General features: G+C 43.3%; 2 protein-coding genes across 2 annotated transcripts; one reads left to right on the top strand and one right to left on the bottom strand.

The window, feature by feature from the left end:
- Nucleotides 1–1,109: 1,109 nt before the first annotated feature.
- Nucleotides 1,110–5,414, bottom strand: ginm1 (glycoprotein integral membrane 1). Its single transcript, XM_072362833.1, has 8 exons — nucleotides 5,257–5,414; nucleotides 5,073–5,144; nucleotides 4,893–4,992; nucleotides 4,369–4,523; nucleotides 3,738–3,897; nucleotides 3,405–3,634; nucleotides 2,695–2,858; nucleotides 1,110–2,579 (listed from the first exon to the last, which is right to left on the bottom strand). Exons 1-8 carry the CDS (start codon nucleotides 5,338–5,340, stop codon nucleotides 2,474–2,476), a joined length of 1,071 nt encoding a protein of 356 aa, XP_072218934.1. The 5' UTR covers nucleotides 5,341–5,414; the 3' UTR covers nucleotides 1,110–2,473.
- Nucleotides 5,415–5,438: 24 nt separating this feature from the next.
- Nucleotides 5,439–20,134, top strand: ppil4 (peptidylprolyl isomerase (cyclophilin)-like 4). The gene is made up of 13 exons (XM_072362832.1): nucleotides 5,439–5,536; nucleotides 5,826–5,893; nucleotides 6,834–6,898; nucleotides 6,990–7,107; nucleotides 7,326–7,468; nucleotides 7,746–7,842; nucleotides 7,992–8,108; nucleotides 8,188–8,312; nucleotides 8,438–8,504; nucleotides 13,138–13,249; nucleotides 13,401–13,497; nucleotides 13,615–13,747; nucleotides 19,783–20,134. Exons 1-13 carry the CDS (start codon nucleotides 5,467–5,469, stop codon nucleotides 19,975–19,977), a joined length of 1,407 nt encoding a protein of 468 aa, XP_072218933.1. The 5' UTR covers nucleotides 5,439–5,466; the 3' UTR covers nucleotides 19,978–20,134.
- Nucleotides 20,135–22,700: the final 2,566 nt, after the last annotated feature.

Here is a 22,700-nt window from a genome sequence, read left to right as displayed (position 1 = left end):
TGCATACCATCCAGATCCTTTAGCCTGTCTTGTTTCTGATTTTTGTCCTCTTTGAGTGTACATTTTTTATGTCCATGTGACATTATTGTGGTTATTAACTTGTGTTTCCCTGTTCCAAGAGGTATCCTTTGAATGGTGTTATGGTGTTTTTCCCTCCTCTTTTCCCTCTTTTCTGTCTTCTCAAACCCCAGCTGGTCGAGGCGGATGGCCACCCTTCCTGAGTCTGGTTCTGCCAGAGGTTCCTTCCTGAGTCTGGTTCTGCCAGAGGTTTCTTCTTGGTTCTGGTTCTGCCAGAGGTTTCTTCCTGGTTCTGGTTCTGCCAGAAGTTTCTTCCTGTTAAAGGGAGTCGTTCCTTTCCACAGTCCCTCAGGCTCAGGACGGGAGATTGGACTGAAGACAAGTTTCGGTGCAATCTGTTGGTTTCCTTAGCTAGGATATTAATTTTTGAATTGGCTCTATATGAATTAATTGGATTATGATTGCTATGAATTGAATTCCAATTGGCTCGAATTGAACTATATTACTTAAGTGCCTTGAGATGACAATTGTTGTTTGAGTTTGATGTGCGGAGCCCCAAATGTGGGACAGGTATTTTATGCTGAATCTGTATTTTCATTGTAACATAAGGAAACGTCACTTCCAGCAAAATCATGATAATACAAACTGTCTGTACACATGTGTTCAGTGAGGAAACTGTTTAAAGTTTTATATATGTGCATGTTTTTGGGTTTGTGTGTTGTTGGCTCCCAGGCTGGTCCCATTCATAAATCCAAGTTAGTCAGCGTGAGGATTTCTCTGCATTCACTTTGTATTTGCCAGCTTTGTGTAATACTTGGCCGATGCTGATTGCCTAAAAATGTAAAAATAATTTTCCCGATTTACAGATAACTCAATGAAACTCTGACATTCATCTTAACTGTACATATACAGCTGGATCATTTTCATCAGGGATGAGCTAATACTTCATATTTGTAAGTGATTTAGCTCTTAGGCTCATCTGTCTGATTGTCCAGTTGTAAACCTTATGGCACTTCTGTGTAAGCTTAAAGAATGCTGTCTGCTCTGGTCCCACGTTCACAGGCTCTAAATGTGACTAAATGTCAACATGATAGTCATAAAGAAAGCATTTAATAAGCACTTTTTGGACTCCAAACGAGTCCAGCTGTAATTCATAGTTTATGCACACAGATAACACATGGATCTAATATCATTTAACAAAGCAAATTTAAACATCATTTGTTGTTCATTTCTTCAGCAACAGGTTCATGCCTTCACACTGTCGACCATAAAAGCTCATTGGGTTTCATCTGCAGCGCTCTGTGGTATAGAGTTGGATCAATTTGAGGCTGGTTTGGTAACTGTTTTGACTGATCATGCAGAGTTTTAAAGTATAACAACCACATTCACTATCTACCCTACACATGCATCGTTTGCTAACTCAGTACATCATGCATCCTGCAGTTTAACTGAGTCCTGTGGAGGCCAAGCTCTAAGGTACAGAATAGAAATAAAAATAAAAAAAGCATATTGATTAGGGACTACCGAGACCTGTCCAGCTGTCTGATTTCTCAGACCCAACCTGACAGAATATCTGGAGCAATATTGAAGAAAATAAGTTCAACATTTGAATCTCTCTTAATTACACGGTTTTGATCACATCAAAGTATTAGTAAAGTATTAGTAACAGGAAGCCATACACAAAACTGATTTAAGTGTCATACAATCCCCTTCCCCCACTCTTCAGTGATAGAATCCTCAAAACAATCACTGAGGCACTGTGAATGACAATCAACAAAAGAACCTCAATAATGTGCAGTGGGCCTCGAAGGCACATGCTTTTTCAGTAAGGACATTCAAATCAGGAGCTTCTAAGGTGTGACACATAGCATGTTGTCTCGTCTCGTTAGTGTAACACATTCAGAAAAAATGCTTTTCACAATGATCTCATTTCAGATAAGCACACACTACCTGATCCATAAAAAAATATACACCAAATAAACACCGTACTGTATTCCCAAAAACCTTTCTTCGGCTGTGGATTACAGTTTCAGAAGGAAAAAAAAGCTCTGAATGAAAACAAAACTGTGACTTGACCAGAAGTGCTAAAAGCAAAAAGTCCTTGGATGGAGCTCCTAATACTCACTTTGTGTCATTCACTGGTTAAACACAGATTGCATTTCAACTTTCTCTTACAGGACCGGGACCTTGGTACTTATGTGCCACAACATTTTGGTTTTAAAGGAAAAGTTTTACACATTGATGAAATGTGCTTATTTTCTTATTGCCCAAAGATCTCTGCCAGTTACTTTGGACTGAATCACGCAGCTGAATTTTTGGGATTTACGTGGATTATCATAAAACATTCTCCTGTTTCATGGCCAACATATTTAAAGGCTGAACTGAAATGGAAAGTGGATCTAGAGCTTTAAAGAACAAACAAGACCAAACTGGAAGCAGGCGGTCGAGTCAATATTCAAGGCTTCTTATCTTCTTCAGCTGCATCTATTTCAATGTTTTCCAGCAGATTGCACTTCTCATCCTCTGGCATTAGAGTGACAGGGTTTAGGTGAAAAATGTGCCTGTAAACAGAAAATAAAATGTGAAGGGTCCTGAACAAGAGAAGAAGCATTAGACAACCCCACCCTCTGGATAGTGGAGCAGATATATCATTCAGACTGCATTCAACAAACGTACTTGTGTTCACAAGTTGGGAAGAACACGTCCAATATCTTGACGATTATTGCTGATCCAACAACGCCGATCACAACAACCCACATAACCAGGAAGAAGAGGGGCAGGGACTCGGAGCAGAAGCGCCGCAGACGCTCCCTCACCTGCTCCACCCACTGACACATGGCCTGCAGAGATGGACATGGGGATAAGAGCATCTCTTGCAGCTATATGCAGTCCTCCTGCCTGCACCCTGCATCAAGTTTTTTGAGCATTTTAGGAAGATTTGCACTTGTGTCATCATCCATCTTAAGCTGTGAACAGCAGGATGTAGTTCCCCCCCTCCCTTTGTTTACATTACGACTTCTAGCAGCTGCCATTCGTCACACAGTCCTGGCAGATATCTATACAAGGATTACACTTGGAAATGCAAGCAGGGGTACACGACTCACCTCTAAAACAGTAAAAAATATACATTAAATGGTCAAAATACAGTATATGACTTTCCGACCCTCTGGCTGAGTGCACAACAATAAAATCCTTGATTCACAAAGCAAGCTTCATTTTCAATAAAGTATCAGTTCATAGACAGACAGCCTGTTTTTCTCTGATCTCCTGAATCCTCCTACAGAACAAGGCCCAACAACAAGCAATTATACTCCAGAAAAGGCAAGATGGCTCCCATGCAACGCGTACTGTATGCCATCAACTGGATTAGCAGCGGTTTGGCTTACTGAGTAAGAAGATTCAAACTCCTTGGGTGGAGTTTCCATCTGGTTCTGATCAGCTTGGCTCTGGTCCCTGTCATCAAAGTCATCATCATATCTGACATCAAACAGCACGTCAGGGTCAATACGCAGGGGGGTCTCTGGAAGTTTTCCTGGGGCTGCAGTCTCTTCCTGGGTGGTCTCTGTGTGCTCCTCTGGGTACTGGCTGGTCGTCTGGAAGATCAGCTGTTCTTCGTCTGATTTAAAAAACACATTAGAGAAGAGAATACACAGCACACCGTACTTCTACAGAATGGCAACAACGACAAATAGGAGACTAAAAGAAAACCAAGAACAAACCTTTCCTTGAATTTGGTTGATATGTGACAACCACATCATTTTCTCTTGGAACCCTGAAAATCTCACTGTGTCCGATGGGGTAGATGTTGGTAAACTGAGCCACCTTCTGAAAGTCCGGGCTCAGCAATATTTTCACCTCACACATGTCAGGCTGTTGGACCTAAATCACACCAAGTCAAGGCAAGTTTGAGATATTCAGCAACAGGGTGAAACCAGGTTTCCTTGGTCATTCTGTAACACTGCGTGACATTTTTCCTCAACACCTGAGGGGCAGATGTTGGGGTGGCTGTGGCTCAGCTCAGAAAGTCAGCTTCCAGCTGGACAGGTGGTGGAACGATCCCCAGTGTGCACACGTTATGAAGTGTCTTTGCACAAGACACTGAACCCCATTATGTTAATCTGTACTTAAAAAGTGCTGCATACTGTACATATATAGATATAGATCTTTATATGTGTAGAATAAAGCTTGTGCACAACACAAGTAAAGCAGAACCCAGCCAAGGTTAACGCAGCATTTATCTGGGACGGACTGTGGAGTACAGCACATGTTCAACTCAGAGTCTCTCATAATATTTAAACTTTGGCATACATATGTCACATGAGATGTGTAAAGTAGAAAAAACCTGTTTACCTCTTTGCCCTCCATTTCTATCACTTCACTGAACACCTGCAGAGCGACCACCTCCTCTGAGTCGCTGTATAGCCTGTTTTGGCTCACCATCACCCGGGTGACAGTCGACACCACGTCCCCAGAGTCGAACTGGCTGCTTCCATTGATGCTGTCCACTGGTAAACGAACAAACCAACGGTATTTCAAAGCTTGTGCCGTAAGCTCCACCAATAAGTAGCCGTAACTTCTTCAATACAAAGTCTGATTACGAATTAAACACTCAAGTCATTTATCAACAGCAAGGAGCTGTTATAGATGTACTGGAGAGAAATCTGCACAATATACGAAGGGAAAACACAAAGGAGAGGGCCACGGTAACAGACTACTGCCACAACTCTTTCCACTTTCACTTTTTGCCAGCATTTTGTAGGACACCGTCCCATTGACCTCCAGAAGCGATCCTGCTTCAGAAGCAACTTCGCAGAATTTATAAATGCAGTGGGGACATAAATCTATGATTTATGTTAGTGCTGAAGAAGACTCACAGAGAAGAGCCTGACAGTTGAACCTGGTGACCCCTGACAGCTCCACTGGGACGTCATTGACCAGTATCTGCTCTTCTCCCACCGAGATGTTTAAATTGATCTGCAACAGGAAGCGCAACAAGGATGGAAAAAGACTAGGCTTTGCTACTCTGCTTAGTTATTTCATTTACACCACTTTACCTGTAACTTGTTGGAATCTTGCAGATGGGTATCCTCAAGCGTTCCCGCTGTCACGTTAATCAAGATATTCTCCTGTGGGAATCACAAGTAAAAAATATGAAAAACTGCAAACAGGCGTGATAAGTTAACGGTCAGAGAGCTAATGCTAGGCTAATATCAACATTACATCGTATTTGGCTCTTACGGTATTCAACTGCCTGGCTGCCGACTCTCCGTGAGCTACTGAGATCATAAGAAGAACTACAGCACAAACTCTTGGTCCTGTCATCTCTGTTTTGGTCTGACTTCACTTACAAGCATCAAGATCGCTACAACAAAAACATTGAGCAGGTATACAGACTGCGCATGCGCACAGAATATCCACAGGTTTCTCGCGAGAACCTGAGGCGTCAGCATGGCGGTGCTCCTTGAAACTACTCTGGGTGATATTGTAATTGATTTGTTTTCAGAAGAAAGGCCTAAAAGTAAGAAAATGCAGTGATTTGCACATAGCAGCAGCTCATATCATGAAGTGACTGATATTTGTTTGTGCCACTGGCGGGCTGAGTTAGAAAATACGGTGCTGTTAGCTATCGCTGTTAGCTTGTTTGCGCATTCGTTTATTTCTTCAACATTTGCTCACTTGGTTTACTGTTAATTAACCACTGAAACAAGCTTACACTTACGCCTTAACGCCTAATACACGCTATCTTGTACTAAGAATGTGGTCTGTGGTAGCTGTTCGTGTAACTTCATCTCTGTGCTCTTTTACAGCTTGCCTAAACTTTCTGAAATTATGCAAGATAAAATATTACAACTACTGCCTCATCCACAATGTGCAGGTAAAAGTCCAGCAAAAACACAGAAATGATTCAAGTTTTTGCGTATTTGTTCAAACGTTCGGGGTTGGGGAAGGATGTTGTTGGGTGGCAGGTCCCATGTCTCAGTGATGGAGGCTACAGTATGTCTGCCATAATGACTTTAAAAAAAAATGTGAGACAGCTTAATGTCAGTAAAAGTCTGTAAAGTTAGTCAGTAAAAGTTTAGGCAAAGTTTTCCTACAACATGGATCCAATAACTTGGATTGGCTGTGAATTACACAATTTCATTACTGGTTTTGTTTGACATCTCTCCATATAGTTGTGTTGTTACAAAATGTAATTATTGTGATGGAGTGTTCTTTTTAGATTGGTTTGGTAGTTTGTACAGAGGAATCTGCACAGTACTCAAAGTGTGAGTCCTGGCCAATAAAGGCTTTAGAATGAAATATCTGCTATGGCCCAAAATGAACAAAGACATGCAGTTAAGGTCAAATTTGTCCAGATTTTCACTTTTGTAAATTTTGTCAATCTAGTTTTCACTCATTTTTGCAGTGAAGGCCATCATGATTTTGTGTGGATGTTTAAATCTTGAGCTGTGGCACAGGCAGGTTTATTCTGTCTGAAACTAAGCTGCCGTATCCGGAGGCTGATGGAGCATAAATCATTGGTACTTGTCATAGAGTCTGCTTTGACGTCTGTAACATCAGGCGGTGTGATGCTTCTCTAATTTGGCATTATGCACTGATGTGATTGAAGGTGAGAGGATGAACATATGCACGTAACCTTCACCTTCCTTTTTTTCTTTGATCTTTTTGTTCGATCATCATGTACATTTTATTAAATGATGTGGACCACAACTACATTTAGGCACTATGCTTAATGTTCTCTATGGGGTGGACAAAAAAGTGGTCCCAAAAACAAGCCTATTCCACGCTTAGTTTCACGTTTGTCTCATTTTCAGAGAAACTTCATTGTGCAGACTGGTGATCCCACTGGAACGGGTCGTGGAGGAGAATCTGTCTACAGGTCAGCCATTTTACTCACAAGTAAAGTTGAAGTTTTTTTTAACATAGCAAGTTGAACACAGTCACAGTTTTTCTCTCCTCTGGGATATTAGCAAACTTTATGGAGACCAGGCCCGTTACTTTGATGTGGAGAAAGGACCTCGCATTAAACACAGGAAGAGGGGGACGGTGTCAATGGTGAACAATGGAAATGATCAGCATGGTTCTCAGGTGAGTGACATGGACACTGACACTCTGCTTCCAGAGGAGAGACTGTGGGAAATTGCCTATCATGAAATATCACTTGATCAGTCTTCTGAAAAAGATGACATAACAAACTCTGAAAGATTTGGAGTTTTTGTCATAACTCATAATGAAAACAGCTGTTTTTAAGTGTCCCAGATGTGTTACAAGACAGACTTACTATATCAGTGTTGTATACTTCATAGTTTCTCATTACAACTGGTGAGAACCTGGACTATCTGGATGGAGTACATACTGTGTTCGGAGAAGTTACAGAAGGTATGGATGTCTTGACCAAAATAAATGAGACCTTTGTTGACAAGGATTTTATCCCATTTCAGGATATCAGGTGAGTCGGGCAATTTTTTTCATGTATACCAAACCTGAAGTGCCATATGAGTGTGACTTGAGAATTGACTTCAACTCTACATTCAGTGTTAAAAATGAAAATGAAAAAAGCACTTTGAAACAAATTTTTCCTAAAAACACAAGCAGTCATGTTATTATGTCACAACGCAGATGCACCCATCTTTGTTCGTTCCGACTGATCAATGGAGGCTTTTTGCTAAATCTTGAAGCCCACCTGATTTTTAAATCCTTACTAAAACCTTGTCCTTTTGTTGTAGGATAAACCACACAGTGATTCTGGAGGATCCGTTCGACGACCCTCCTGACCTGCCAGTGCCCGATCGGTCACCCGAGCCAACCAAGGAGCAGCTAGATGTGAGTGCGGTCTATCTAAATATGCTGACAGAGAGCAGTCATTAAAGCACGTTCAGAAGGAAACGAGGAACACTCAGCTAAGTATGTCTACACAAATAAGTTTATCTGGTGCCTAAAGTAGCCATAAATGTTGTGTCGTGGGTATGCAGAGTGGCCGTATTGGAGCAGATGAAGAAATTGACGATACAGAAGGAAAAGGGGCTGAGGAACAGGAGGAGAGGCTGAAGGAGAAAGAGGCCAATACTCAGGCTATTCTGCTGGAGATGGTGAGTGAAAGACCTGCTCGCGGTCCTCCAAAGACACTGGCTGCGTCAGCTATATACCTTCTGCTGCACCCTCCTCCAGGTGGGTGACCTCCCTGATGCAGACGTCAAGCCTCCAGAGGACGTTCTGTTTGTGTGTAAACTGAATCCAGTAACCACAGACGAGGACCTGGAAATTATCTTCTCTCGCTTTGGGGCCATAAAAAGGTGAGGTTACCCTCCAGCTCCCACAAATACTTGTTTATGATCTGTCTCTGTGGACATTTTGCATGTGATTACAGTTTACTTGAAATCAGTAATGTCTTTTTCTTCTGCAAATACTTTTCTTGTAGCTGTGAGATCATCAGAGACTGGAAAACTGGAGATTCCCTCTGTTACGCGTTTATTGAGTTTGAAAAGGTGAGGAGCTTATGTGTCAGAGCTTTTCTGAGAAGTATACAAAGTTGGTACTGATGTGTTTACGCTTTAAAGGACAGGTTCAGAAAACCTGGATATACTCATGTACACTTTAGACAAGAAGCTGAAATGATCGTAATCATTTAAAAGCAGCTGACTGCCATGGGGCACATCTGGAGTGTTGGTGAACATCTGTCTCTCCTGTATTTTCAGTGTGTAACACACCGTTGGCATTGTCAGACTTTATCAGTGTTATCTTTCCGATATATTGAATTTTCAGTGAGGCAGCTCCCTGATAGGCTGTTCAGTGAAGAGAATGAGGCAGCAGTGACGGCAGAAAACAAAGAGCTAACGTAACGTCACAATCTCTACTCATTTGTCAGCTTCATTTCTTTAAAACAAGCCATCATTAGCCAACATTATTATGATCTGGAGTGAAGAAACTGAGGATCAGCAGATTATCATGCATTTCATTCTTGGAAAACCCAAACAAAGCAGTGGTTTTTGGAAATTGTGACCTAATTTCTACTTAACATTTTGCTTATAGACATACATGCCCACTTTGACACCTTTAGTTATAGTAACATCTGTGAAGAGATGATCAAACAGACCATTTAAGGTTTGGCATTCAGTTTTCTGTTCACACGCAGCTTTAGTATTCCAACATTTGTGAAAATGCAAGCATGGGTCAGCAGTGTGTCCTGAGCCATGGGTCAAGTGTTGAATTAAAAGCCACCTCTAAATGCTCAAACCAGAATTTGGTCATGAATGGCTCTCAATGTTCCACCCTTTATGAGGTTTTTGGACACGGTAATGAAATGACTTGTTAATGCGTTTATCACAGTTTTCCATTCAGGTGCTCGTCTGTCAGTAGTGGATAAATATATCATCAAATGACGTGGAAAAACCCTGCAGGATGTGAAAAATGGAAATGGGTCATGCACTGTTTGTTCTTGTTATGCCATATTGTTTATGGTCTCATGGGGTTACTTGAGTCACTGTGAGAGAAGTGACAGTTATGTAAATAGATGGTGTAATATCCACAGACCTGGTGCAGGTTGGCCAGCTGTCCAACAAAAGTTTAAAAAAAACTTGGATGTTGTGAACTTTGCCCCAGTTAGGGCTGGAAGCAACCAAAGAAATTCTTGGTCGACTGAAACCCTGAAATTTCAACTAAAAATCGAGTAATCGCGAGGGGTGTGGGCAATATAATAGCCCATGATTACCGAAAATATACTGATATCAGCACAATTCAATTCAATTTTATTTATATAGCGCCAGATTACAACAATTTTCATCTCAAGGCACTAATATAATATAGTCCAATTCAAGCCAATTGGAATTAAATTCATTGTAATCATGATCCAATTCATTCATATAGAGCCAATTCAAAAATTAATGTCCTAGCTAAGGAAACCAACAGATTGCACCGAAACTTGTCTTCAGTCCAATCTCCCGTCCTGAGCCTGAGGGACTGTGGAAAGGAACGACTCCCTTTAACAGGAAGAAACCTCTGGTAGAACCAGAACCAGGAAGAAACCTCTGGCAGAACCAGGAAGAAACCTCTGGCAGAACCAGAACCAGGAAGAAACCTCTGGCAGAACCAAACTCAGGAAGAAACCTCTGGCAGAACCAAACTCAGGAAGAAACCTCTGGCAGAACCAAACTCAGGAAGAAACCTCTGGCAGAACCAGGAAGAAACCTCTGGCAGAACCAGACTCAGGAAGGGTGGCCATCCGCCTCGACCAGCTGGGGTTTGAGAAGACAGAAAAGAGGGAAAAGAGGGGGGAAAAACACCATAACACCATTCAAAGGATTCACAAGAAGGCAGTTAAACACAAAAGGAAATTCAGGGAAAATTATCTTTATTAATAATAATAAATAAAACTGACAATTCCAATTCCAACAGGGCTGCTCTGAAAACAACCCCATTAGCACTTTCCTCCTGATGAAATTAACCATAGACTGTATGAAATTAACTCAACCAATCAGAATTTTGGTCGACCGAGAAGTATCGACCAATAAGTCGACCAGTCGACTAGGACTTTACAGCCCTAGCCCCAGTTTCTGACTGAGATTTCTGACTTTGATAATTAATTTTTTTTTTTTCTTTTCTCCCCCTTGTCCTGTTCAGCATTATGGCAGCAGAATTGTAGTCTGAATACTTTTGATGCCAAACAGATTTGCTTTTCCAAGGGAAGTCTTATAAATGTAAAGCTCCCCTTGATGCCCATTTATTTATTTCTGTTGACAATATATGACATGTAATAGAACTGAACCGGACCGGGGGACAAGGAAAGAAGAAGAGGAAACAGAACAAAAATAGAAACAAAAACCAGACAACCAGCTGCTACACCTGGTTGACTTTGATAATTAAATGGCAACTTCCCTGTAAAAAAATTTTTGGATATCTTTTGCACAGTTACTTGCAGCGAGGTGAGTCCTCTGCAAACATGTTAGTCAGGGAGTCACTGATGTGACTCACTCAAGTCCCTGATGTTAGCTACAAAGAGCTTAATGGAACGGCTCCATCTACTTGAATGCTCTTGCAAAGGCTTCTGTCCCAACTGGGTCCCTCCGTTGGTCCCAGGATTGTCGTCTAGCAGCTCCTACACCACGCCTAAGACAATCCAAACTCTGTTCATGTGTCGTCCCACGATGGTGGAATGACCTACCGAGCGCTACCAGAACAGGGGCGTCCCTGTCTATCTTCAAGAAGCTCCTGAAAACCCAGCTCTTCAGAGAGCATCTCCTATCCCAGCACTTACCTTGTACTTCCCTACCCCCTCTATCTCTGCACTTTATCTTTCTGCACTTCCTTCTATGCCTGCACCCTATCTCTACTCTGTCCCCTCTGACAGAGTCGGACTCCTGGGTTCCTTCTATGTAGCTTATTGTTAGCTTTTTATAAAGCTGTTATATCTTCATTTGTAAGTCGCTTTGGATAAAAGCGTCTGCTGAATACAGAAACAGGGAGGGGATGAGGTCAGTGCCAACACACTGCACCGAAACCGGACAAACAAGTGCATGATGAGAGTTCGCAGTAAACACTTCAACCATTAGAGTGCTGTGAAGAGAGTTTAGGTAAAAAAATTTAAAAAATTGCACTTCATGCGCACTTCAGATATAACAGTAGCACTCTCCCCCATCTCTTCTACAGTATTGGTCTCTTCAACTGTACCGGTCATATCATTCTGTACATATCCCACCTCAACTGTATATATTTTTATTTTATTCAAAGTACAACTTCTTTTTACTTGTCCTGCTATGTTAACTGTTAGCTTGTCCTGCTATGTTAACTTTTAGCTTGTCCTGCTATGTTAACTGTTAGCTTGTCCTGCTATGTTAACTGTTGGCTTGTCCTGCTATGTTAACTATTAGCTTGTCCTGCTATGTTAACTGTTGGCTTGTCCTGCTATGTTAACTATTAGCTTGTCCTGCTATGTTAACTTTTAGCTTGTCCTGCTATGTTAACTGTTAGCTTGTCCTGCTATGTTAACTGTTGGCTTGTCCTGCTATGTTAACTATTAGCTTGTCCTGCTATGTTAACTTTTAGCTTGTCCTGCTATGTTAACTGTTAGCTTGTCCTGCTATGTTAACTGTTGGCTTGTCCTGCTATGTTAACTATTAGCTTGTCCTGCTATGTTAACTGTTGGCTTGTCCTGCTATGTTAACTATTAGCTTGTCCTGCTATGTTAACTTTTAGCTTGTCCTGCTATGTTAACTGTTAGCTTGTCCTGCTATGTTAACTGTTGGCTTGTCCTGCTATGTTAACTATTAGCTTGTCCTGCTATGTTAACTTTTAGCTTGTCCTGCTATGTTAACTGTTAGCTTGTCCTGCTATGTTAACTGTTTACTTGTCCTGCTATGTTAACTGTTAGCTTGTCCTGCTATGTTAACTGTTAGCTTGTCCTGCTATGTTAACTGTTAGCTTGTCCTGCTATGTTAACTGTTAGCTTGTCCTGCTATGTTAACTGTTAGCTTGTCCTGCTATGTTAACTGTTACCTTGTCCCGCTATGTTAACTGTTTACTTGTCCCGCTATGTTAACTGTTTACTTGTCCTGCTATGTTAACTGTTAGCTTGTCCTGCTATGTTAACTGTTTACTTGTCCTGCTATGTTAACTGTTAGCTTGTCCTGCTATGTTAACTTTTAGCTTGTCCTGCTATGTTAACTGTTAGCTTGTCCTGCTATGTTAACTGTTAGCTTGTCCTGCTATGTTAACTGTTACCTTGTCCTGCTATGTTAACTGTTAGCTTGTCCTGCTATGTTAACTGTTACCTTGTCCTGCTATGTTAACTGTTTACTTGTCCTGCTATGTTAACTGTTAGCTTGTCCTGCTATGTTAACTGTTAGCTTGTCCTGCTATGTTAACTTTTAGCTTGTCCTGCTATGTTAACTGTTAGCTTGTCCTGCTATGTTAACTGTTTACTTGTCCTGTGGTGCTGTTACACCAGGTCAGATTCCTGAGTACGTTGCACATTTGGCAAATAAAGAGATCCTGAAGATGTTGGGAAGATTACAAAGAGAAAATGAGTTTGTGGCATGAGACTTGCAGTTTAAATGTAAGGTATGTTCTTAAACATAGTTTTTCTCCTCATTCAGAGTAACTTTTCCGTACATTTTGTCTCAACAGCAAGAAGACTGTGAGAAGGCTTATTATAAAATGGACAATGTGCTCATTGATGACCGACGCATTCACGTCGACTTCAGCCAGTCAGTTGCAAAGATCAAATGGAAAGGGAAAGGTACTCTTGCTGAGGCCTCTCAGATTTGTTTTATAATTTATATAAAGAAATTGTATTAAAGTAAAGTTAGTCTTCATATTGATCGTTATTGTCTTCCTTACTTTGAGTTAACTTGCCCTTCCTTCATTTCCTCTCATCCTCTGGGTCCTAGGTGGGAAGTACACTAAGGAGGACTTCAAAGCCTATGAGAAAGATGTGGAGAACCGATCCAAACTGGCTCTGAAGGATCAAGTCAAGCCTAAACAAGAGTATCCTTGTGTGTTAATGTGTCATAAATCATCATTGTGCACCACACGTACCAGATTCCATGTATTTCTGCTCTGCCTTTTGAAACTTCCTGGAGATTTCCTTAATTTTTCCAAAAGTTCCAAGTATGACCTGCTGATTGAGGAAGAAGAGGTGACAAAAAGCCATCACCACTCTGAGAGGAAACGCAAGGAGAAGAGGCACCACCATCATTCAGATGATGAGGACAGCAAGAAGTCCAAAAAGCACAAAGTAAATTCACCCAATGTTTCACTCTGAATCTTAGAGCTAACAGTTATGTGCTGCTTGTGTTAAATGATGAAGATGGATTAAATTAGTGTATTTTTACTGCAGGAAGCTTGTGTGAGGTAGGTTGGATAAGGAAGTGTTTGTCCTTGTGTTGCTGTCAGACGCACTGCATTCTGCCAGGAAAAGTTGTTTCAGATTGCTCAGTAAAGCTGACCATGCTCCTACTTGCCCAACAGTCTCCTACATGCCCCAACAGTCTCCTACATGCCCCAACAGTCTCCTACATGCTCCTACATGCCCCAACAGTCTCCTACATGCTCCTACATGCCCCAACAGTCTCCTACATGCTCCTACATGCCCCAACAGTCTCCTACAGGCCCCTACAGTCTCCTACCGTCTCCTACAGTCTCCTAAAATCTCCTACAGGCACCTACAGACTTCTACAGGCCCCAACAGTCTCCTACATGCTCCTACCGTCTCCAACAGGCTCCTAAAATCTCCTACAGGCCCCTACAGTCTCCTACCGTCTCCAACGGGCTCCTAAAATCTCCTACAGGCCCCTACAGACTTCTACAGGCCCCAACAGTCTCCTACACGCTCCTACCGTCTCCAACAGGCTCCTAAAATCTCCTACAGGCACCTACAGACTTCTACAGGCCCCAACAGTCTCCTACATGCTCCTACCGTCTCCAACAGGCTCCTAAAATCTCCTACAGGCCCCTACAGACTCCTACAGGCCCCTACATGCTCCTACCGTCTCCAACAGGCTCCTAAAATCTCCTACAGGCCCCTACAGTCTCCTACCGTCTCCAACAGGCTCCTAAAATCTCCTACAGGCCCCTACAGGCCCCTACAGACTTCTACAGGCCCCAACAGTCTCCTACATGCTCCTACAGGCCCCAACAGGCTCCTAAAATCTCCTACAGGCCCCTACAGACTCCTACAGGCCCCTACAGTCTCCTACAGTCTCCTAAAATCTCCTACAGGCACCTACAGACTTCTACAGGCCCCAACAGTCTCCTACATGCTCCTACCGTCTCCAACAGGCTCCTAAAATCTCCTACAGGCCCCTACAGTCTCCTACCGTCTCCAACAGGCTCCTAAAATCTCCTACAGGCCCCTACAGACTTCTACAGGCCCCAACAGTCTCCTACACGCTCCTACCGTCTCCAACAGGCTCCTAAAATCTCCTACAGGCACCTACAGACTTCTACAGGCCCCAACAGTCTCCTACATGCTCCTACCGTCTCCAACAGGCTCCTAAAATCTCCTACAGGCCCCTACAGACTTCTACAGGCCCCAACAGTCTCCTACACGCTCCTACCGTCTCCAACAGGCTCCTAAAATCTCCTACAGGCACCTACAGACTTCTACAGGCCCCAACAGTCTCCTACATGCTCCTACCGTCTCCAACAGGCTCCTAAAATCTCCTACAGGCACCTACAGACTTCTACAGGCCCCAACAGTCTCCTACATGCTCCTACCGTCTCCAACAGGCTCCTAAAATCTCCTACAGGCCCCTACAGACTTCTACAGGCCCCAACAGTCTCCTACATGCTCCTACCGTCTCCAACAGGCTCCTAAAATCTCCTACAGGCCCCTACAGACTTCTACAGGCCCCAACAGTCTCCTACATGCTCCTACCGTCTCCAACAGGCTCCTAAAATCTCCTACAGGCACCTACAGACTTCTACAGGCCCCAACAGTCTCCTACATGCTCCTACCGTCTCCAACAGGCTCCTAAAATCTCCTACAGGCCCCTACAGACTTCTACAGGCCCCAACAGTCTCCTACATGCTCCTACCGTCTCCAACAGGCTCCTAAAATCTCCTACAGGCCCCTACAGACTCCTACAGGCCCCTACATGCTCCTACCGTCTCCAACAGGCTCCTAAAATCTCCTACAGGCCCCTACAGTCTCCTACCGTCTCCAACAGGCTCCTAAAATCTCCTACAGGCCCCTACAGGCCCCTACAGACTTCTACAGGCCCCAACAGTCTCCTACATGCTCCTACAGGCCCCAACAGGCTCCTAAAATCTCCTACAGGCCCCTACAGACTCCTACAGGCCCCTACATGCTCCTACCGTCTCCAACAGGCTCCTAAAATCTCCTACAGTCTCCCACAGGCCCCTACGTGCCCCTACAGATTCCTACATGCTCCTACAGTCTCCTACAGTCTCCTAAAATCTCCTACAGGCACCTACAGACTTCTACAGGCCCCAACAGTCTCCTACATGCTCCTACCGTCTCCAACAGGCTCCTAAAATCTCCTACAGGCCCCTACAGTCTCCTACCGTCTCCAACAGGCTCCTAAAATCTCCTACAGGCCCCTACAGACTTCTACAGGCCCCAACAGTCTCCTACACGCTCCTACCGTCTCCAACAGGCTCCTAAAATCTCCTACAGGCACCTACAGACTTCTACAGGCCCCAACAGTCTCCTACATGCTCCTACCGTCTCCAACAGGCTCCTAAAATCTCCTACAGGCCCCTACAGACTCCTACAGGCCCCTACATGCTCCTACCGTCTCCAACAGGCTCCTAAAATCTCCTACAGGCCCCTACAGTCTCCTACCGTCTCCAACAGGCTCCTAAAATCTCCTACAGGCCCCTACAGGCCCCTACAGACTTCTACAGGCCCCAACAGTCTCCTACATGCTCCTACAGGCCCCAACAGGCTCCTAAAATCTCCTACAGGCCCCTACAGACTCCTACAGGCCCCTACAGTCTCCTACAGTCTCCTAAAATCTCCTACAGGCACCTACAGACTTCTACAGGCCCCAACAGTCTCCTACATGCTCCTACCGTCTCCAACAGGCTCCTAAAATCTCCTACAGGCCCCTACAGTCTCCTACCGTCTCCAACAGGCTCCTAAAATCTCCTACAGGCCCCTACAGACTTCTACAGGCCCCAACAGTCTCCTACACGCTCCTACCGTCTCCAACAGGCTCCTAAAATCTCCTACAGGCACCTACAGACTTCTACAGGCCCCAACAGTCTCCTACATGCTCCTACCGTCTCCAACAGGCTCCTAAAATCTCCTACAGGCCCCTACAGACTTCTACAGGCCCCTACAGGCCCCTACAGTCTCCTACCGTCTCCAACAGGCTCCTAAAATCTCCTACAGGCCCCTACAGACTTCTACAGGCCCCAACAGTCTCCTACACGCTCCTACCGTCTCCAACAGGCTCCTAAAATCTCCTACAGGCACCTACAGACTTCTACAGGCCCCAACAGTCTCCTACATGCTCCTACCGTCTCCAACAGGCTCCTAAAATCTCCTACAGGCACCTACAGACTTCTACAGGCCCCAACAGTCTCCTACATGCTCCTACCGTCTCCAACAGGCTCCTAAAATCTCCTACAGGCCCCTACAGACTTCTACAGGCCCCAACAGTCTCCTACATGCTCCTACCGTCTCCAACAGGCTCCTAAAATCTCCTACAGGCACCTACAGACTTCTACAGGCCCCAACAGTCTCCTACATGCTCCTACCGTCTCCAACAGGCTCCTAAAATCTCCTACAGGCCCCTACAGACTCCTACAGGCCCCTACATGCTCCTACCGTCTCCAACAGGCTCCTAAAATCTCCTACAGGCCCCTACAGTCTCCTACCGTCTCCAACAGGCTCCTAAAATCTCCTACAGGCCCCTACAGGCCCCTACAGACTTCTACAGGCCCCAACAGTCTCCTACATGCTCCTACAGGCCCCAACAGGCTCCTAAAATCTCCTACAGGCCCCTACAGTCTCCTACCGTCTCCAACAGGCTCCTAAAATCTCCTACAGGCCCCTACAGGCCCCTACAGACTTCTACAGGCCCCAACAGTCTCCTACATGCTCCTACAGGCCCCAACAGGCTCCTAAAATCTCCTACAGGCCCCTACAGACTCCTACAGGCCCCTACATGCTCCTACCGTCTCCAACAGGCTCCTAAAATCTCCTACAGTCTCCCACAGGCCCCTACGTGCCCCTACAGATTCCTACATGCTCCTACAGTCTCCTACAGGCTCCTACAGTCTCCTACAGACTCCTACATACTTCTACATGCCCCCGCATGCCCTTGCATACTCCTACAGGCTCCTACATGCCCTTGCATAATTTACATATAAAAAATACATATACAAAAATATATATGTACAAATTAATAATTAAAACAAGACAGCATGGTACACAAGTAAATAATAATAATTAAAACAAACCAACACAAAAACAATAAGTAACTGGTCCTTATGGGTTCCAGATTCTGCATAATATAGGTTCAGTTGCATAGAACACCAATATTAGCAGCATCTAATTTCTCTATATAAATTAACAAGGGTTTCCATATAGAATAACAAATCTTGTCTAATACCAAATGGTGTAGAAGGTCATTGATCCACATCTTAAAGGTTGGGGGAAGTTTCTCCTTCCACTTGAACAATATTAATTGCCCAGCTATGAGAGATGCAAAAGCCATCATATTCTTTGCCAGGCGACTAAGGTGAGTGTCATGAGGAGTTCTTCCAAATGTGGCAGTGATGGCCGAAGGTTCCATAGGGGCTTGTAAAACATCTGAAAAAGTTTTAAATATTGACTCCCAGAAATTGTCTAGTTTTGGACAAAACCAGAACATATGTGAGAGGGTGGCTGGCATTTGCCTGCATCGATCACAGATGGGCTCAACGCTAGGTGTGAACTTTGATAGTCTCACCAGACCACTAGGCACATTCCCACTGCAGGAACTCGGGACTGCAGCCCTCAGTTCCTGGAACCATTTTAGCTTCTTCAGGGTCTTTTCTGGGTTCCACAGGAAGACATATGACGTAGATGTTTGGTGGCTGGTAGCTCCGCCCCTAGTCTGAAATATTTTCTCATACGACACAGACCCAACCGGTGCATGTTTAATAAGTTAAACTTAGACGTCGTCTCCTTTGTCTGCGGCGCTCTGCTCTCCTTCTTTCCTTCATGAAACGAAGAAGTATCGCCCGCTGCTGGATTCTTTGTCTCCTGACTCTCGCTGTGCGCTCTTCCAGCCTCCATCTTAGACGTCTGATGTGATCGTCCATGATTAATATCACCATCATGCAGACCATGAACACGGTGGCCTCCTCACTCTCCATGTTAGCTTCTTGGTGGTGTTTTGTTTTCTTCTTTTCGCGGGTTTTGTTGTTGAGTGTGGCGCTACAGTAACACGTCACTGTTGCAGACGGTTGCGTCACATCAGTCCCGACCAAGCTCCCCGACTTATGTGTGAATGCAAAATGAAACAGTTCCCCTGGGGAAGGGCAGTGCTTATAACTAAATTCGAGGTGGACAGTTCTTAGAACTGTGTTCTTAGAACGCCTCTGTCCGAATGCGCCTAATGAAGGCCATGCATAACCTTGAACTGGTTAAAACCCCAAGTCACCCTCCCGTTGAGTCTTTAACGATGTCAAAGGCTCCAAATTTTATGTGTTTAGTAGGAATGATATGTTCCCAATAACCCCTTTGGAGCCTGAATTAAATTTCAGAATGTGGTTTCAGAGGGAGTTGGGTGGCTGGGATGGGAAATGAGTAAATTATTTTGATATAAAGCTACGGAGGTAAAAGATAAAACTGAGGTAGAAAAATAAATAAATAAAAACACAGAATGGGACAATAATATAATGTGAATATGTAAGTAGAATGTGCAAAAGATAAGAACATTGTACATAATATCAATATGGTTTATATTAGCACATATCGCGTATGATATTAAGTAAATGTTCCAGGTACAGAGTGCAAAAGTTGACAGGTGGATTTAGCTCTGAAATAGTGGCTCTGACAGAGGTATATGAGTTCTAATCAGTCATCATCACTGAAGCTGCTTCTATTATATATCGTGAAACCTCAAACATTTGAAGGTCTCATGTTATCTGTTCAGTCTGTCACAGATAATGTGAAGTTCAGAATTTCTTTCTCTGACAGCCATAATTCCTTCTCATAATAAGTCTTCTTTCTTCCTTGTAACAGCTTAAAACACAACCTCACCGTCGTTTCCAATTTTGTCCTCATCCTCCCCCCCCCCCACATTTTTCCAGGATAGTGACGAGGGCAGGCGTGACAGAAAGATGGCCCACCAGCGCTCCCGTTCCCGCTCCAGAGATCGGGACTACAAACACAGCAAGTCCTGGGCCAAGCATGGGAGAGAGGGACGTGACAAAGGCCACAGGGACAGGAGCCGCAGCCGCTCCCCCAAGAGGTCCAAGGATAAAGAGAGAAGCAGATTTAGATGATCCCACAGGATGCCGTTGTGCCACAGCTTCTGAACTGTATTCAGTGTTTTCATTCAGCCTAAACTTTCTTTAAAGTCATTTGACCCTGACTGAGAAGAAGGGGTTCAGATCCTCGGCACATTGTCTGGATCAGCAGAATAAATGAATAGCTTTCGTACGTCAGTGTTGTCTACTTCTTCTGCACCTTCCTCTTCCGCGCTGCCTGATTTAGAACAGAAGTGGCAGATGATTTATATCCCAACTGTGACTTTTTTGACTGATGGGTTTTTTGCATTCCTAAAATATCAAGATGGAAAGTTGCTGAAGGAATTCCCAGGTGTCTCTTTTCACCCACCTTATAGAGCTAAAGTGATGCACTTAAATGTTTAAAGAAATTATTTAAATTAGTCATTATTTGGCTTATGGTAATGTGACAGAGAAAGTCATCCCTCTTTAAATTCTGAGAAAAAATCATTCAGTCCTTACCAGGTCTTAAACGAGGAAATCCAGCCTCCGCTGAACAACAACACATGACACATTACACATTCAGTTTGCTGGTCTGCAGCATTCAGGTGTGTTAAATTCAGGCGACAAGATTCTCAGTGCGATTAGATCTTTTTTTTTTCTTTTTTTAAGATGCACGGTTTTTCTAAAGTTTGTCATTAAATTCAAAGTCGATGGTTGTTCTCACCAGTGTTTAGTTTGTATTTTAATTGTAGTCCTACAGTGAGGAACCTTGGAGTTATTTTTGACCAGAATTTATCATTTGACGCACATATAAAACTGGTTTCTAGGACTGCCTTCTTTCACCTTCGTAATATTGCCAAAATCAGGAACATCCTGTCTCAGGGTGATGCAGAGAAACTAGTTCATGCATTTGTTACTTCAAGATTGGACTACTGTAATTCCTTATTATTGGGCTGTCCCACAGATTCTCTGAAAAGCCTCCAGCTGATCCAAAATGCTGCAGCCAGAGTTCTGATGAGAACTAACAGCAGAGATCATGTTTCTCCAGTTTTAGCTTCTCTTCATTGGCTCCCTGTTAAATTCAGAATAGAATTTAAGATTCTTCTTCTCACATATAAAGCTCTTAATGACCGAGCTCCATCATATCTTAAAGATTTAATTGTAAGATAGTTTCCTAACAGAGCACTTCGCTCCCAAACTGCAGGTTTACTTGTTGTTCCCAGAGTTTCTAAAAGTAGAATAGGAGGCAGAGCCTTCAGTTATCAGGCCCCTCTCTTGTGGAATAAGCTGCCAGTAAATGTCCGGGAAGCAGACACCCTTTCCACTTTTAAGATTAGGCTTAAAACTTTCCTTTTTGATAAAGCTTATAGTTAGGGATGGCTCAGGTAATCCTGAAACATCCCATAGTTAAGCTGCTATAGGCTTAGACTGCTGGGGGACCTCATCTGTCACACCTTTCCTCACTTTGCTCTCTTTTTCCCCCTGTTTAATTTCACAAATGATTTTATGTACATGTGACATTATTGTGGTTATTAACTTGTGTTTCCCTGTTCCAACAGATATCCTTTGAATGGCGTTATGGTGTTTTTTTTATTAAAAAATGGTCAGAGAAGACAGGGTTATGAGGGAACACTGTTAACTGTTCACTCTCAATGCCATAAGTCAGCACAAGGTCGAGGGTATGATTAAGGCAGTGAGTAGGTCTGTGAACACTTTGAGAAAATCCAATTGAGTCTAATATAGAATTAAAGTTAATATTTTCAACATCTACATGAATATTAAAGTCACCCACTACAATGACTTTATCTGTACTCAGCACTAACTGGGATAAAAACTCTGAGAATTCAGACAGAAACTCAGAATAAGGGCCAGGTGGACGATACACAACAACAAACACAAGAGGTTTTTGTGATTTCCACTTTGGGTGGGAAAAACTGAGAATCAGAGATTCAAAAGAGCTAAAACTAATCTTGGGTCTAGGACTGATTAGTCACCCTGATCTGAAGATAGCTGCCACTCCTCCTCCTCTGCCTGTGGTTGGAGGAACGTGAACATTTAAATAGTCAGAGGGAGTTGATTCATTAATGCTAACATGATCCTCCTGCTGCAGCCAGGTTTCTGTAAGACAAAATATATCAATATGATGATCACAGATCAAATCATTCACTAACAGAGACTTCAAAGGAGAGATCTAATATTCAGCAAACCACATTTAATAGTTTGATGTTTTTGTTCAGTTAAAGTTTTTGTTTAAATTTTTTTTGCACAAGAGGTTTTGCTCCTTTTGTGTTTTTTGATTGAGGGGGGGGGCAGCATCAGGTGGGAAGCCGCAGAGAAGTGTGTAAGACTACAGCTCTGCATCCTGGTCTCAACCCTGGGATGTCATGTTTTTGGATGACTAATAAATTCGTCCATATTTCTAGAAATGAGAGCCGCTCCTTCCAAAGTGGGATGGATGCCGTCTCTCCTCATCAGACCAGGTTTTCTCCAGAAAGATTGCCAATTATCTATGTAGCCCACGCTGTTTGCTGGACACCATCTAGACTAGAAATATAAATAGAAAGAAATAAAATAATTAAAATTACTTCAAATAAATTAAAACAAGCAACAGTCTCAATCAGTTAAAAGATATCGTGCAGATTTCATGCATAGACACATGAGAAAAGAAATGTTTTTAACCTGCATTTAAAAATGTCTCCATTTTGTGACAGTTTAATCTCCTCTGGCAGTTTGTTCCACTTGTTTGCAGCATAGCAGCTAAATGCTGCTTCTCCAGG

This window comes from Leuresthes tenuis, unplaced genomic scaffold (genome assembly GCF_036924035.1).
Source record: "Leuresthes tenuis unplaced genomic scaffold, fLeuTen1.0.hap1 SCAF_13, whole genome shotgun sequence".
NCBI classification, from domain to species: domain Eukaryota; kingdom Metazoa; phylum Chordata; class Actinopteri; order Atheriniformes; family Atherinopsidae; genus Leuresthes; species Leuresthes tenuis.
This window is presented reverse-complemented; position numbering and strand designations above follow the sequence as displayed.